Consider the following 16,768-nt stretch of genomic DNA (forward strand, 5'->3'; position numbering starts at 1 on the left):
GATTTGATTGCATGAAAAAGCTGTCTCAAGACAAATGTATTCCCTCTTTCCTTCATTTCATATCTATGCTGAGATCTCACAGAACCTTATATCCGCATTTTGAAAAATTATGTGAATACATCAACACAGAATTAAGTCGGAGAAAAAAACTATTAGTCTACAGATCTGACTACACCTGTGCTGCCGCCTCCTGGACAGACATGACTACCGAGCGCGTGCAGTGGCTGTAGTATAAACGATCAAGCAGTTTAAGAGCCGCACTCAAAGCTAGAGAACCGCGCATAGGCAGCGGGATGGCAGGGAGAGTAAAGCACCGCGTCCTCCTCTTCCTGGGGCTCTTGCTGACAGGGACCGCTACAGTCCGGGGAAGCAGAGGCGGAGCGATGCTTGATGAGGAGAGGGAGAAGGAAAACGACGTGGAGAGCCCTTGTGAAGTTAAAACCGTTACCGTTTCTACCCTGCCTGTACTCCGGGAGAATGAGTTCAGTTTCACCGGCGGTAGCTCGGGGAGCGTGGCCGGAGGAGGAGGGGAGTCCCGACTCCTTTTATTCGTTAGAACAGACCTACCTGGACGAATTTCCGTTATGGATGATCTTGACAACACCGCTCTCCCATACTTCACACTGGGTAAGAACATTATAATGTTACTGCAGCTTCACTGTCCCCCAAACCATCACCAGTTTTACAATGGTTGCGCATAAGGACCACTTACATATGCCTGGCCGGTGGTATAGGCTATATTTACTGAATTACAATTGTTTTCGTTCATTCTCATTTAAATATTTATTCTACACAGTGAAGTTTCATCTAGGGTTGAAAATGATGGCATTTAATATTAACAACATGATAGTCCAAGTAGGGGTGTGTTGGCTAATCAAGGAGAAGAGCCACCATGTCATATCTATCTGGTAAAGAGAGTAAAACAGCGTTGGGGACTTATAACTCTCTCTCTCACTCACTCCCCCCTCCCCTCCACACACACACACCAATTAGGTCTTTCTTGTGTCCTATGACAAATTATGACTATAAGTGACATGCATAGCCTTAAGTATTAGGCAGTGAGGGAATGCATGGATTGCAATTTAGCTGTGCAAATCTGCATGAAATTGGTATTTTGTATTTTTATGAACACATTATTCATAGCAGAGACTAGGACATGTGCAGTATTGAAGGAAGTTAGATTAAGAAATGCATAATAATGTAAGCTTGCTACAGTGTCATCATTTTTGCATTGCAAATTGCAAGGGTTTAGGCCAGGGCCCACATATGAGGTTGACTCTGCCTTGCATCGATTGAGCAGTGTTTATTTGTGTCCCTTAGAAAAGTCTCGTTATAGCACAGCAGTGGGCCATAGTTGTCAATCTTCAGGTAACATACACACAGTTAATCCTGTATGCAAAACAAGGTTCTGGCTTTCCACACCTCCCTCATTAATATAATATACAGTGCGTTCAGAAAGTATTCCGACCCCTTCACCTTTGCCCCTTTTGTTACGTCACAGCCTTATTCTAAAATGGATTAAATAAATAAAAATCCTCATCAGTCTACACACAATACCCCATAATGACAATGCGAAAACAGGTTTTAAGACATTTTCCCACAGTTGACAGTGCATGTCAGAGCAAAAACCAAGCCATGGGTCGAAGGAATTGTCCGTAGAGCTCCGAGACAGGATTGTGTCAAGGCACATATCTGGGGAAGGGTACCAAAAAATTTCTGCAGCATTGAAGGTCCCCAAGAACACAGTGGCCTCCATCATTCTTAAATGGAAGAAATTTGGAACCACAATGGTCACTCTGACACTCTGGAGTTCCTCTGTGGAGAAGGGAGAACCTTCCAGAAGGACAACCATCTCTGCAGCACTCCACCAATCAGCCCTTTATGGTAGAGTGGCCAGATGGAAGCCGCTCCTCAGTAAAAGGCACATGACAGCCCTCTTGGAGTTTGCCAAAGGGCACCTGAAGGACTCATGAGAAACAAGATTCTCTGGTCTGATGAAACCAATATTGACTCTTTGGCCTGAATGCCAAGCGTCACGTCTGGAGGAAACCTGGCACCATCCTTACGGTGAAGCATGGTGGTGGCAGCATCATGCTGTGGGGGTGTTTTTCAGCGGCAGGGACTGGGAGACTAGTCAGGATTGAGGGAAAGATGAACAGAGCAAAGTACAGAGAGATGCTTGATGAAAACCTGCTCCAGAGTGCTCAGGACCTCAGACTGGGGCAAAGGTTCACCTTCCAACAGGACAATGACCATAATCATACATCCAAGACAATGCAGGAGTGGCTTCGGGACAGGTCCCTGAATGTCCTTGAGAGGCCCAGACAGAGCCCGGACTTGAACCCGATCTAACATCTCTGGAGAGACCTGAAAATAGTTGTGAAGTGACGCTCCCCATCCAACCTTACAGAGCTTGAGAGGATCTGCAGAGAAGAATGGGAGAAACTCCCCAAATACAGGTGTGCCAAGCATGTGGTGTCATACCCAAGAAGATGCGAGGCTGTAATCGCTGCCAAAGGTGCTTCAACAAAGTACTGAGTAAAGGGTCTGAATATGTGATATTTCTATTTTTTTTATTTTTAATACATTTGCAAAAAATAATAATTACCTATTTTTGTTTCGTCATTATGGGGTATTGTGTGTAGATTTATGAGGATTTGTTTGTCTTTTATCCATTTTAGAACAAGGCTGTAACGTAACAAAATATGGAAAAAGTGAAGGAGTCTGAAACTTTCCGAATGCACTGTATGCACACGCGTATAACCATGTGGTTCTATCATTGAAAACATAGGCCTTAGAAGACCTAAGGGGCTTCAGTGATTGGATAGTGACTGTTGACTGTAGGCTATGGCCTGTGTTATTGCAATGTGATAGTAAATCTGTGTCAAACTGGTTGATATGTACAACCATACACATCCCTGAGTATGAATCATATAGACTCAATAGATGTGCTCATTTTCCTGATTAACATAAATGTTGTAGTTCATACAATCACAAAGATTTCTACCGTTAATTTTGAATTTGACTCCATGGCAATCGAACTATACATTGCTTGTTATGACTATGCACAACACCTGAATAGTATAATAACCCACACATGTTGTGGAACCACTCTCTCTCTGTCTCTATCGCTCTCTCTCTCTCGCTCTCGCTCTCTCTCAGCAAAAAGCATTAAGACTGCAGACTAAACAGACTGCAGGGTCTGGAGCATATGCTTGTAAATCACTTTATTTTCTCATTAAGGACACGCGTCGACTCTTGAGTTAGGACTCTCTGTCCTTCCATTCAGCCAGCCATTGAATTTGCTGTGCTTTCGCCATGACTGCTCTTTGTATAGGGGGAGGAGATGGATTTAATCAGGTCTTGATTTAGATTAGTATACAGTGCCTTCAGAAAGTATTCATACCCCTTCTTATTCCACATGTTGTTGTGTTACAGCCTGAATTCAAAATGGATTAAAAATATATATATATATTCTCACCCATCTACACACAATACCCCATAATGACAAAGTGAAAACACGTTTAACATTTCTTTGTGCAAATGTATTGAAAATGAAATACAGCAGAAATATCTCATTTACATAGGTATTCACACCCCCGATCAATACATGTTAGAATCACCTTTGGCAGCGATTACAGCTGTGAATCTTTCTGGGTAAGTCTCTAAGAGCTTTGCACACCTGGATTGTACAATATTTGCACATTATTATTTTAAAAATTCTTCAAGCTCTGTCAAGTTGGTTGTTGATCATTTCTAGACAGCCATTTTCAAGTCTTGCCATAGATTTTCAAGCCGATTTAAGTCAACAATGTAACTAGTCCACTCAGCAACATTCAATGTGTTCTTGGTAAGCAACTCCAGTGTATATTTGGCCTTGTGTTTTAGGTTATTGTCCTGCTGAAAGGTGAATTTGTCTCCCAGTGTCTGTTGGAAAGCAGACTGAACTAGGTTTTCCTCTAGGATTTTGCCTGTGCTTAACTATATTCCATTTATTTTTATCCTAAAATAACTCTCTAGTCCTTGCCGATGACAAGCATACCATAACATGATGCAGCCACCACCATGCTTGAAAATATGAAGAGTGGTACTCAGTGATGTGCTGTGTTCGATTTGCCTCAAACATAACGCTTTGTTTTCAGGAAATAAAGTTAATTTCTTAGCCAATTTTTTTGTGCCTTATTGCAAATAGGGTGCATGTTTTTCACTCTGTCATTTAGGTTAGTATTTTGGAGTAACTACAATGTTGTTGATCCATCCTATCACAGCCATTAAACTCTGTAACTGTTTTAAAGTCACCATTGGCCTCATGGTGAAATTCCTGAGCGATTTTCTTCCTCTCCGGCAACTGAGTTAGGAAGGACGCCTGCATTGTTGTAGTGACTGGGTGTATTGATACACCATCCAAAGTGTAGTTAATAACTTCACCATGCTCAAAATGATTTTCAATGTCTGCTTTTTTATTTTTTACCCATCCACCAATAGGTGCCCTTCTTAGCGAGGCATTGGAAAACCTCCCTGGTCTTTGTGGTTGAATCTGTGTTTGAAATTCACTGCTCGGCTGAGGGACCTTACAGATAATTGTAAGCGTGGGGTACAGAGATGAGGTAGTCCTTCAAAAATCATGTTAAACACTAAGCAAATCTTTACTCCTGAACTTATTTAGGCTTGCCATAGCAAAGGGTTTGAATACTTATTGACTCAACTTTTTATTTGTAATTAATTTGTAAAAAATTAAATAATAATGGGTTATTGTGGGTAGGCCAGTGACACAAAATCTCAATTTAATCAATTTAAAATTCAGACAGTAACACAACAAAATGTGGAAAAAGTCAAGGGGTGTGAATACTTTCTGAATGTAGAAGCTCATTCACTGGGCTGCCTGCCTGGGTAGCAGTCAGACGCCAAGCACCACAGCATGCACGGAGTGATTTATCTGGCGTCCTCATCAGAAGCCTTACCGGGCAAGTCAAAGGGGTCTCCAAGGTTATTTGTTGTGATGGGGTAAAAAATCGATACAGTAATGTATCTCAATATTATTTTTGATGATATATCGTATTGTATCGTTTTGACAATATCGCAATTGTATTTTTGTGCTAGTTTTTTGTACCTGCACCAAAACTCCCATATTTTTCCTTCATAGCTTGTTCTCCATCTTTTTTTAAAATACAGAGCAAATTCGTTTTCAGCACTTTTTTTTCCATGACTGATCAAAACTTGTTTTTTCATGTCTCACTCTTATCCCGCTGCAGCAGACATGTAGTGACCAATATGTTTGGAACACTGAATCAGAATAAAATCACAATTATCGAATCGCATTACATATAGAATCGTGAGAAACACAATACATATCGTATCGGCACCTAAGTATCGTTATAATATCGTATTATGAGATCCCTGGCAATTCCCAGCCGTAGTTATTTGTAGGAAATGTATAGTAGCTGTATCCAAACTGGCAGTTGATGTCCACTTACACGACAGTATGTCCTTGTTGTGGTTAGGTTTTTTTAAACTAAAGGGCACCTCAGTTTGGCAGTATTGACAAGTCAACATGGAGATAGATAGCCATACAGTACAGTGATATTATGTGTCAATATTTCATTTTTTCCCGAAGTAGTGGTAGTACTACTGACAGTGTATGTAGTGTTATTCCTGACAGTATGTATGCATTGACGCCATCATAACATAATGTACTCTGTGATTTTATTCTAAGTGGCGTAGTCTACTGTAATAGTAGCTGATGCTCCCAACAATATAGCTGGGATATTTGTTTGATTTCTGACTGAGTAATAAAGCAAATAGAGGGGAATGAAAGGAAACATTAACTATGAAATCAGAATGACTTGGTGGGAAGGGAATCCCACACTATCCCATCAGTATTATTTTCCTTATCTGTTTTCCCTCTCTCCTTTCTTACATAACAACAATATGTTGACGCCCTATGACGATACCAAGACTTAGGCCTTACTACACACACACTAACACAATATGAAACACAGATAGAGACGCAGACGGACACACACATCTCCCTTTATTCAAAAGCAGAATAGTGAGACTCCACTCTGCCCCCTCAGTTCCCATCTCTGCATTTGAATTTGTGAGTGGAGGCTGGAGGGGGAGTGTTTCACTGACCGGTCTGTCAGATGCTCTCTGGCCACAGTGCCCAGTCTTGATTTATTACCACAAGTGTCACTGAGAATGGATGAGCATAGAGGGCACAGAAGGAAAAGGACGCAGAGGAATCCTTTTTCCCCCATTTTTCTCTTTCCCATTTTTTCGTCTCCAACATGATGTGTTCTGAGCATCATTTGAAAGCAGGGCGACACACCAGAGGTATATCATATTCCCACTGCTCTGCTCTGCTCTGTTTTGGCCTCTGCAAGATGGTTCATTTTGTTACGCCTGAGTGTTTTTGGTTTGATCTGTGTGTGGGTGTGTTTGTGTATGCAGTTTTAAGTTTCCTGCTCAAAATTAAAGGCTATATTTAATGCACCTTATGTACTTCTTACTGGAAAATCCAGATGATGAATTTGACTGATTTTAGAGATACTTGGACTCAAAGGAAATCACTTTGTTCAGTACTGTAGACGGCTGGTTTTGGAAACATCTCATAACCGACTAACCTTATAAAGCATTGAGGCACCTAGTGGAAGACCAAAATATCAAATCCAATTCACCTTTATCTTCTCTGACATCTACACTGTTTCCTTTCCAGCACTTATCATGTTTCTGTATGCCATCTTATTACACTATTGGCTTGTCCTCGCCAACCCTTCCCCATCTCTCTCTCTCTCTCTCTCTCTCTCTCTCTCTCTCTCTCTCTCTCTCTCTCTCTCTCTCTCTCTCTCTCTCTCTCTCTCTCTCTCTCTCTCTCTCTCTCTCTCTCTCTCTTTTTCTCTCTCTCTTTTTCTCTCTCTCTCAAACATGTCTGGCAGATAGGAGGTTGAAAGCAACAGTGGAGAGTAAGGTGAGGGAAAAAAAGAAACAGAAAAAACAAGTTGGTTCCAGTGGAGAGGTGGCCCAGAGTGCTGTACTCACGGCGGTACGTCTCAATCACACATCAGGGTTTGAGCTGTGTACTGCTGGGGGAGCATGCAGTTGGGGTCAGGGTACACTGTGGAGCTAAGATGGGAGTCTGGAAGCCTCCTGTCATAAAGGACCTGGATCTGCCATGAGTCCCTGGATTTGTTCCATTGTGGGTTTGTGATCAGAATGTTCTCCATCTGTTGTTTGGTGTTACTGAAGAAAAAGAAAATATGTAAAACACAGTAGGGGCAATGTTGTATGTCAGTCAAAGGATTAGCATTGCTTAACAATGACATCACCTCTCAGCACTGAGGGTACAGTTGCCAGAGGTATTGCATTTAAAAAAATATATTTCCCTTTATTACTTTCCAACCCCACCACCGCTCCCCTAATTGGATTAAACTAGTGAACAACAACGCTTAGGCCTCTACTTCCAGCTTATACATACTATATACATTTTATGGACACAGTCAATTTTACAATAATTATAATTTGTTTGATTTTACTCCTGAACTTCTCTCAACCTCTCCGATCATTTTCATGATGTCCATCCGGTTGCTTCTATATGCCATCTCTTTCTAACTGTGCTCTTTCACAAAAGTTCTCAACCTATAACCTGTATACTTATTATGGACACAGTATGATTTACATTAGTTATCTTGTTGTTATTAGTTGTTGTTAGTTGTTATTAGTCCCATCCTTCAGCTCCATTCAACACCTCCCATCTATCTCTTAACACCATCCATATTGGATTTATATTTGCCATATATTTTTCAACTGTACTGTAATGTTTCACAAAAGTTCTGAACCCTTCTATTCTCATTGTTTCTATAGATTGTAAATTGAAAATATTTTTTTTTTGCTAAAAGTATTATTATATTATTGATTGATTGACTATGACTTTTCAGATCACCCAGTAGTGCTATCTGCAGGGTTAGCGCTAGGTAAATATTGCAATCCTTCAGCCATTCCTGGACCTGTGACCAAAAACAAGCTACAAATGGGCAGTACCAAAACAAATTATCTAATGATTCTGTCTCTTCGCAGCAAAATCGGCAAAGCTGGGAAGATTGTATCCCCCATATAAATAACATTATATTGGTAGCAAGAATTTTGTATAATACTTTAAATTGAGAAATCCTAAGTCTTGAATCCGACGTCGTTTTGCGAATCACTTCATAAACAATTTGCCATGGAATCGGTACGTCAAAAATCTCTTCCCAACTATTTTGCAATCTATATGGGACGGCTGTCAATCCTTTGGTCCTTTAATGAAACTGGTATACTTGTTTATTTATCACAATTTTCTTTAACCAATTATGGTCTTTAATGCAGGGCCGACAGACAAGTTCCTTACTTTTCCCCCTTCCACTTTCCTCTTCCATTTTTGCGGTAATGCTGCAATTATTTGGTTGTAATTTTGGTTAGAGCAGACATTTCCAAATGTTTTTGTTAGCTGCATGTGCGACATAACTCCACCAGTCCTACCTATGATATAATTTACGAAGATTAACGTTTTTAAAGTTTTTATTCAAATAGTATATTTGAGTTTAACTACAATATTTGTTTCATTATTTGTTCTGTCGTTTCAGGAGGATTCAATTGAAATTGCAACCAACTTTCTATGACTTGTTTTAGAAATAGTGATATTTGGGAGATGATTTCCTTTTCAAATAACTGAAAGTGAGAGGTTGTAATCTGAATAAAGGGAAAAAGGCCATTCTTGAACATGGGGTGAGACAATCTTACTAATTTGCTAGAGAACCAGTTCGGATTTAAGTATAACTTTTGTATCACTGAAGCTTTTAGTGATAGGTCTAATGCTTTAATATTTAATCATTACTGTCCTCTGAATTCATACTCATTATATAAATAGGCCCGTAAAAATTTTTCTGGCTTGCCGTTCCAAATAAAATGGAATATTTCTTTCTCATATAATTTTAAAAACTGTTAGCTAGGCGTAGGCAAAACCATAAGCAAATAGGTAAACTGGGATAATACTAAAGAGTTAATCAGGGTGATTTTTCCACAAATAGACAGGTATTTACCTTTCCGTGGTGGCATGATCTTATCTATTTTTGCTAACTTTCTAATAAAATGTATTGGAGTGAGATCATTTATTTCATTTAGGATATGTATTCTGAGTATATCCACATCACCATCAGACCATTTTATTGTGGTCCTCTGTAGCTCAGCTGGTAGAGCACGGCGCTTGTAACGCCAAGGTAGTGGGTTCGATCCCCGGGACCACCCATACACAAAAATGTATGCACGCATGATTGTAAGTCGCTTTGGATAAAAGCGTCTGCTAAATGGCATATTAATTTATTGGTAAACTACACGGTAATGTAAATTTTTTATTTTTTAGTGATCCAATACGTAATATAGTACATTTATCATAATTTGGTTTTAATCCAGAGAGGTTAGAAAATGTATCTTGATCCTATGAAGCTGTGGAGGGATTCAAGTTGTGGATTTAAAAGAAAACATTAGTCATCAGCGTACAATGACGCCTTTGTTTTTAAGCTCTGAATTTCTAATCCCTTGATATTATTGTTGGATCTGATTTTATTAGCTAACATTTCAATGGCCCTAATAAATAGATATGCCAATAGTGGACAACCTTGTGTTACTCCTTTTGACAGTGTAAAACTTTCTGAGAAATAGCCTTTATTGACTAATTTACACCTAGGGTAACTATACATGATTTTAACCCATTTTATAAGAGATTCTCCAAAATTGAAATGCTCCAGGCATTTATATATAAACTCCAGTCGTACTTTATAAAATGCCTTTTGCAAAGTCAGCAGGCCTGGTTTCCCAGATTATTCATAGTGTTCTATTGTTTCCTTTTAAATTCTATGCGCTATATATTTTGCTAGAATTTTTGCATCACAACACTGAAGTGTAAGGGGACTGGATCTTTATATTTCCCACTTGTATCCTGTTTCAGTAATAACGAAATCAGACCTTCTTCTTGAGTGTCTGATAATCTACCATTTACATAGGAGTGGTTAAAACATGCTAATAATGGTCCTCTGAGTATATAAAAAAAGGTTTGGTATACCTCAACTGGTATGCCATCCAACCCTGGAGTTTTCCCGGACTTAAAGTCTTTAATTGCATCCAGAAGTTCCTCCTCTGTAATTTCACCTTCACGTGAGTCTTTCTGTATTAATTTAACATTAATTTGACATTATCAATAGAAGATAAAGAAGTTCAAAAAATATCCCTACAATTAGCTTCAGTTAGAGGAGATGGAGGCGACTGAAATGAAAACATATGCTTAAAGTACTTTGCTTTCTCCTTCAAAATATCATTTGGTGAATCATGGGTGACCAGTTTCAGTACATTCTTTTTGGTAGCATTTCTATGTTGAAGATTACAAAATAATTTGGTGCATTTTTCCCCATATTCCATCCAGTTTGCTTTATTTTTTATAATATATTACACTTGATCTTTCTTGAATAAGTTTCTCCATCGACTATCACTTTTAGTAAAAGCCTTAAAGAAAGCCCTAACCTTATTATGAGCAAAAGCTTCTTTGTTCCACAAGAATTCAGAGATTGATCCTCACCTTGCCGAACATCCAGTCGTTGTGAGTGAACACAGGAAAGGTTGAGGGTGTTTTTGACTAATCATTGTCAAGGCTCAAGCTCATAGTTAATGTGCCAATTTAACCAGGCTGCAACGGGCTAAGTGATGGCTTCAGTCGTGGAATTAGGAAGGAATTGTGGTCAGCGACCCGTGATGATTGCATCTCTCCTCAGCATGACTTGTGTTAGTAGTGGAATGTGTTACAGGAAGCACTGCTCGCTAATATCGCTGTCCAGATGTGGTTGGTGTTCAAATCTGTAATCAGCTGGTTCTTTAGGCTATATTGCAGGGTTTATTATTGGCACGAATGTGCCATGTTATCCCATGTTAGTAGTAGTGTTGCTTTTCAAATGTTGTATTGTACTTCAAACTGTTCGTTCCTTTGTCTGTCCTTCCATCCAAAATGTATCTCGATTGATCAATAATTTATCTTGCAATCAGGTATTTGTTGGATGTCTATAATAGCTTAACATAGGGCAATTCCGCCACTTATCAACCTCATATTCATTATCTCCATCACCAAACCAGTGTCTACATATGCGAAAACGGTGTGTTTCTATGATGTGGTTAAAAGATAACAAGAAAGGTCCTAAAATATGCTTCTGTGACATCACAGGGTAGGATTAGAAGTAAGAAAAACTGTGATTTTCAAAACTGTGATTTTCAAAACCTGCAACGAGTTTCTAGCCAGAGGGAGGGTATTTTCTTGCTCCCAACATCATGGCGATTTTCATAACCTTTGATGATGTCATCGATTAGAACTTTTTAACTTCATATTTTTTTCTACAAAATGTAGAAATGCAACATTTTCACATGTAGACACTGGTATTGTGCTGGAGATCATGAAAATTAGGTTTAAAGGGGGTGAAGTTGCGCGTTAACACCAAGCAAACCATCTCAAACATCGTGCTTATCTCTCAATTGTTTTCATTGCTCTTGTCCAATAAGTACTATCTGCTACGGCAATGTACACATTGAATTAGAATGACTGTTCTTTTCTTTGTTCCAGTGTCCCTGCTTTCAATTGTTTTACATTTGTTTGGCATTGCTCATGTGTTTGCTGACAATATGTCTATTTGCTGTTTTCTAATCTGACTAGAGAAAAACAAATTAGTCATTGTGCAAATGGGATAAAATTGCTAGCTATTTCTGCATTTAGATTTTGGTATGAAATGAGTTTGAAATACTGCTTTGTGTGACTGAGGCCAGAATTCAATAGTAACACATTGAGATATGGCGTAGGTGTAGAGAAGATTTCAACATCATCACCAGTCAGTTGCTGTGTAGCTACACCTTCTTCCACAGCCACTCATAGGGCTATATGACTGTCAGAGGAGATGTCATTGACGCTCGGATCACATTAAAGATATAAACACTAATGATAGGCTACAGCAAGAGACGTATAGTATAGAACTAATGACATGTTGCCTGGTTACTAATTAAGTACCATTGTTTCAATCTGTATTCCACAAAGAGAGGCTCTTCTCCGTTCTTGCTCTGAAAGCTTCCAGAGGTTCAGTGATAACCCCAAGGATTGAACCAGTAGAGATCGTCTTGCCGTCTTCACCTATCTCATCTTTGTTTGGTGTCAATTGAAACCAGGGGTCCACACTCTTATCATGACATCAACAGAAAAATAAAGGGCAAGCCAATCTTTCTTCTCCTCCCTGGCTGGATGAGCCCAATACTGACAGTCAGCCCTTTAATAGATTTATGTTGGGCATTGTTGCCGTGGTTATCATATAATGTAGTGCCGCTATCCCACTGTAACTGTCGCTCTCCACGCCCCTCAGTTACACACTTCTGTCTTGATGGCCAACTTTAACATTCACAGTAAGGGGATTGAATATCTCAGACGACTTAGCTTTATCTCTTCTTAGTCTGGATCATTGTCAGAAACAGGGGGAGCGGTACATATACTCTACCGGAGTGTATTCCGCTAACTAATTCCCCAAAGATGTATAAATGTTCTACACATAAACTTTATAGAGCTGTGAAGTCTGTGGGAAGTAAATGCATATTAACATGACACTGATTTATACAAGTTATTACGTTTAGTTAATCAGCTTGCGCTTTGGTCTGCTTTGGTGTTCCCTGCCACTTAATAGAAAGTAGACTTCCTAATGGATGCCCTCTTAAAATAAATACATTTTGGTAATAGAAGCCAAAGGATAAGGACATGGTGGTGTGGAGTAGAGGGGGGAAGTGGGAGTGCTAGGCTGAATTCTGTCACTTTGCATTAAGAGGCTCTAGAGTGTTCGTCCTCGAACAAAACACTATTTGGATAACATGTTGAATAATTGAATAGTTTCAATGGTGCTTGTACTGTGTTTTGGGTTTCCTCTAAAGTACTATCACTGCAATGACAATTTTATTTGGGATATGACAAATGCGGCTGCTTTTGAGATAACAAAAGCCGAAGCTGAGTGACAGGCAGAGAGCAGTACGGAGGGGGGTTGGGGGTTTCGGGGTCGGGGTTCAGAACTTAAAAGGTAAAAGGATAAAAGAGAATGCAAACGCAACAAACAGTAAAAACAGAGAATAAACAGGACCTCATTTCATTACTGGGTATATTTATAAATGAATGCCAATATGTGGATTCGACGCAAAGTCATCCAACTCCCAAAGTAGAATTTGATTGACCATGGCACAGATTGAAGCCTGCACTTGAAATGTACTATTAAACCCACTGCCTTTTCCTCCATCGATGCCATTTGATTGTTTTCCTATCCCTATTCCTATTGCGCTCGGCACGTTTATTTCCCTCAGTATCAGTCCTCGGCAGGCAGATTCAATTGCCAGTTCTCTGCAGCGTGGAATAATGATATGCGCATGACGGTGTCAGGTGATTGAGTTTTAACTTAGTCAACTTCATTTGTGTCTGCTCTCCTCGACTCCTGTGCCCTATACCTGATGCTCTGGCATGTTGATAAAGCCCAACTGGAATGCTGGGGGTAGTCAGTCTCCTAGTAGTCCTTCTGTAGCTGACATGAGGCCTGTCTTACATGATAAACTGACAATAAAAGGCCAAGGCCGGAGCTGGAGACAGAGAAAAAGACAGCCCCCTCTCTAACACATCCATCCGGCCCTGGCAGGGGAATCGGGCACCTCTGCTAGTCTGCAGCCGTCCTTCCGTCCCCCTGCTGATGCCCGGCCTGCCATGTTTCCTGTGCCACTCTGTGCCACTCTGCCTGGGAGTCGGATGCCCTCAAAGACTGCTGTGACAGTGGCACCTCTCCACATGCCGTCGTCACAACCTGCTTCTTCTAACTAGCAGAGCATGCCACTATTTCTTTTATACTGTCAGTTGTTTTTCCTCTGTAATTATATGCATATTATTTTGTTGCGCTATAGTCTTTTTTTAGGTTATGCTACTCTCATCTAAGGACATTCGTTTTCAGTTGCTGAAAAAAAACAGGTATTTTATTCTTTATGAGTATTTTTTGCTTGTCAGAGTAGGCTTAATTTCTCTGAAAAGCCAATGGCACTAGGAAAAAAAGGCCAATCCAATTTTGAAGGATTAGGAGAAAATGAGAAATTAAAGTGGAATAGAAAATATTGCTTTGCAAAAACCATAAATGTTACATAACACCTTTTTTAGATGATTATTTTCCCCTTTGCAATTACATATAGATTCCCAGATTGTTCTTTCTCCCTTTCGCAATGACATATAGCTTGCAATTCAGCTTCAATACTTATACTTTTTTCAATAAAGCCCATCAGATCAGCATAAGATCCAAAATGTTTCCAGCATCCAATATTTTCATAGTTTATTTTGATCATAGACGATAATAATCGTAATCCTTTTGATACATTTATTTTCTCTAGTCAACAATGTAATCATAAATAAACAACATAAATATCAGATAGAGCATACACAGTATTAGTATACCATCAGCTTCACCACACCATAAGTACGGACAGCTAGCTAGACAATGTCTAATGTTGGAAGAAGAGTGGGCTTTCCACCAGGATCAAAGGCACAGTGGAATCAATGGTCTCTCAGTGGCTGACTCACTCAGTTGGACCATCACCTCCATCTCTAGCATCAAAGCTACCAAATGGCCAGAAAACGTCCTCCTCCGGATTACCAGGCCCCGGTCGCTACAGCACGGCCAGGATTAAAGACCGTGCATCACTCTGTTTTTGGGCTCCAGTTGTTCTCTCGCTTATTTGAAGGTGACCTCTATCTTGAGCTTGGGTCTTTTTTAGCTATACGTCCTCCTTCTTTAATTTTAAACTGCAGAGAAAGGGCATGCTGTATACCGGAGTAGAAGTATGATTCAGGGAGACCAAGCATATATTTTTTTTACAAAGTACCTACTTGACACTTAGTGTTTTATATTTTACTGTACTTTGTGCGTATGTGTGTAAAGTAATTGCAAAATTCAATGGTGCAACTTTATTACAAATTGTATTTACTATCGTCATTATTTAAACATGTGGTAACAATTGAAATTGGCTTTTTGACAAGCACTGAATCAAAATCTAAAATGTGATTCATAATTGAATTTGATCATTGTCTTGGCTTAGATACATCTTGGTTTATAAAAACAAAAACAAAAAATTATCCTTCTGGTAAATTTTAAGAACCATAACATTTGATTCCCTACAGAATTCCCTTTAGGCTACACCTTGGAGCACCGCCACCACAACACATACTCCCTATGATCACAGATCCCACCGACGCTCCTAAACCTTTTAGCTATGCTTATGTCTTTATTCAGATATACCCTGGCCTACCTCATCAGTTTCTGTCATTTAAAAAAATTACAAATAAAACATTAAACTGCCTAAAACCCCTCTCATTTGAAATGAAACACAGATAACAAAGGATAGCTAAGAGGCATGCAATTAGATCATTTTATTACACATCAGCCTTAATTTCATACCTTGGAGCGAAGACGGCGCCATGTGGTGAGGTACAGAGGTGTTTAGGAAAGTTCACAACTTTCGACGCATTTTAACAGTGACATTTTACAGAGTCCCATTTCTATTTCCCCCCTCACAACATGTTTCTGTGAGAGCTGTAATTCAGCACAGCCAAAAACTACTGCAATGAGTCCCACCAAACATGCACTTCTGATAAGCTTTGAGGGACATTGGGAGTAAGACCCCACACACTTATACGCTATCTCTGATTCAGTCTCATTAGTATGCTATAAACTCTCTCACTCTCTCCCATTCTGAAGCTTAGCACACACACACACACACACACACACACACACACACACACACACACACACACACACACACACACACACACACACACACACACACACTCCCAGTGTGAGTTTGACAGGTATTGTGTCTGCCTCTGGATTAGCTTGGATCCTGCACTAATTATCCCATAGAAGAAGTGTCCTAGTGCAAAGCCATGTAATACCCAGGTCCTATAGGTCACACGTGTTTAGGGTGGGCTAAGAGCAGTGTCAAGGTGAGCGACGGTAGTGTGCATAGCATGGATTTACAGCTCTGTGTGTGTGTGTGTGTGTCGCTGAGGTTAAGAATACAGGTTGGTGATAGAAATGGCTTGTCCTTCATCAAGCACTCTGTTGTGTCGAGTGGTGATATGTTTTTTAGTATTATTTGTGAGTATTATGTGTACAGGGAATGGTTAAATCCTCTTGATGGAGGCTGTACACAAACACAGTGGAAATTGTCAAGCATATGTAGTTGGAATTGAGTAAAATTCTGATTTTGTGTAATAACTAAAACATACTTGCATGCACGCACACATGCGGACACAGACAATTATACGTCGGCATATTCTTTCATATTTCTCATCTCTCACTGTACCTTGGGTAGCAAAAAAATTGATCAGTTTGTCTCCATCTGGCTTGGCATTTTACCCAATATAAATCATGGAGAAAGAAATATGATCTGCAGTATGCAGCATGCTTTGCAATAACAGCCTTCATTCGGTTGGCAGAACGTTGCTCTCCAACAGGAACTGGACGCCAACAGAACTAAATTAAACAGTATTTTGTGCTTCTCGCTCCCTGAATTGCCAGTTTGTAAAGTGTTTTGGCCTAGTTGTGGTGTCGTTGTGACCACTGGCTATTTTGGTTCTGTCGTCCTAACAGCCATCTGTGTGTATTAAAATCCCCATGGCGAGAACATCTGTGTCTTTGATGGTGAGGAG

General features: G+C 39.8%; 1 protein-coding gene across 1 annotated transcript in view; it reads left to right on the plus strand.

Moving 5' to 3' along the window:
- The first annotated feature begins 253 nt into the window (after nucleotides 1–253).
- The window catches only part of LOC121582487 (astrotactin-2), a 537,985-nt gene continuing 521,470 nt past the window's right edge, over nucleotides 254–16,768 (plus strand). The window contains exon 1 of the mRNA XM_041898306.2: nucleotides 254–627. Within this exon, the coding sequence (XP_041754240.1) occupies nucleotides 294–627 (334 nt within the window). The 5' untranslated portion in view covers nucleotides 254–293. The remainder of the gene's footprint in view (nucleotides 628–16,768) is intronic.

Source organism: Coregonus clupeaformis, chromosome 15, assembly GCF_020615455.1.
Source record: "Coregonus clupeaformis isolate EN_2021a chromosome 15, ASM2061545v1, whole genome shotgun sequence".
Taxonomy (NCBI): domain Eukaryota; kingdom Metazoa; phylum Chordata; class Actinopteri; order Salmoniformes; family Salmonidae; genus Coregonus; species Coregonus clupeaformis.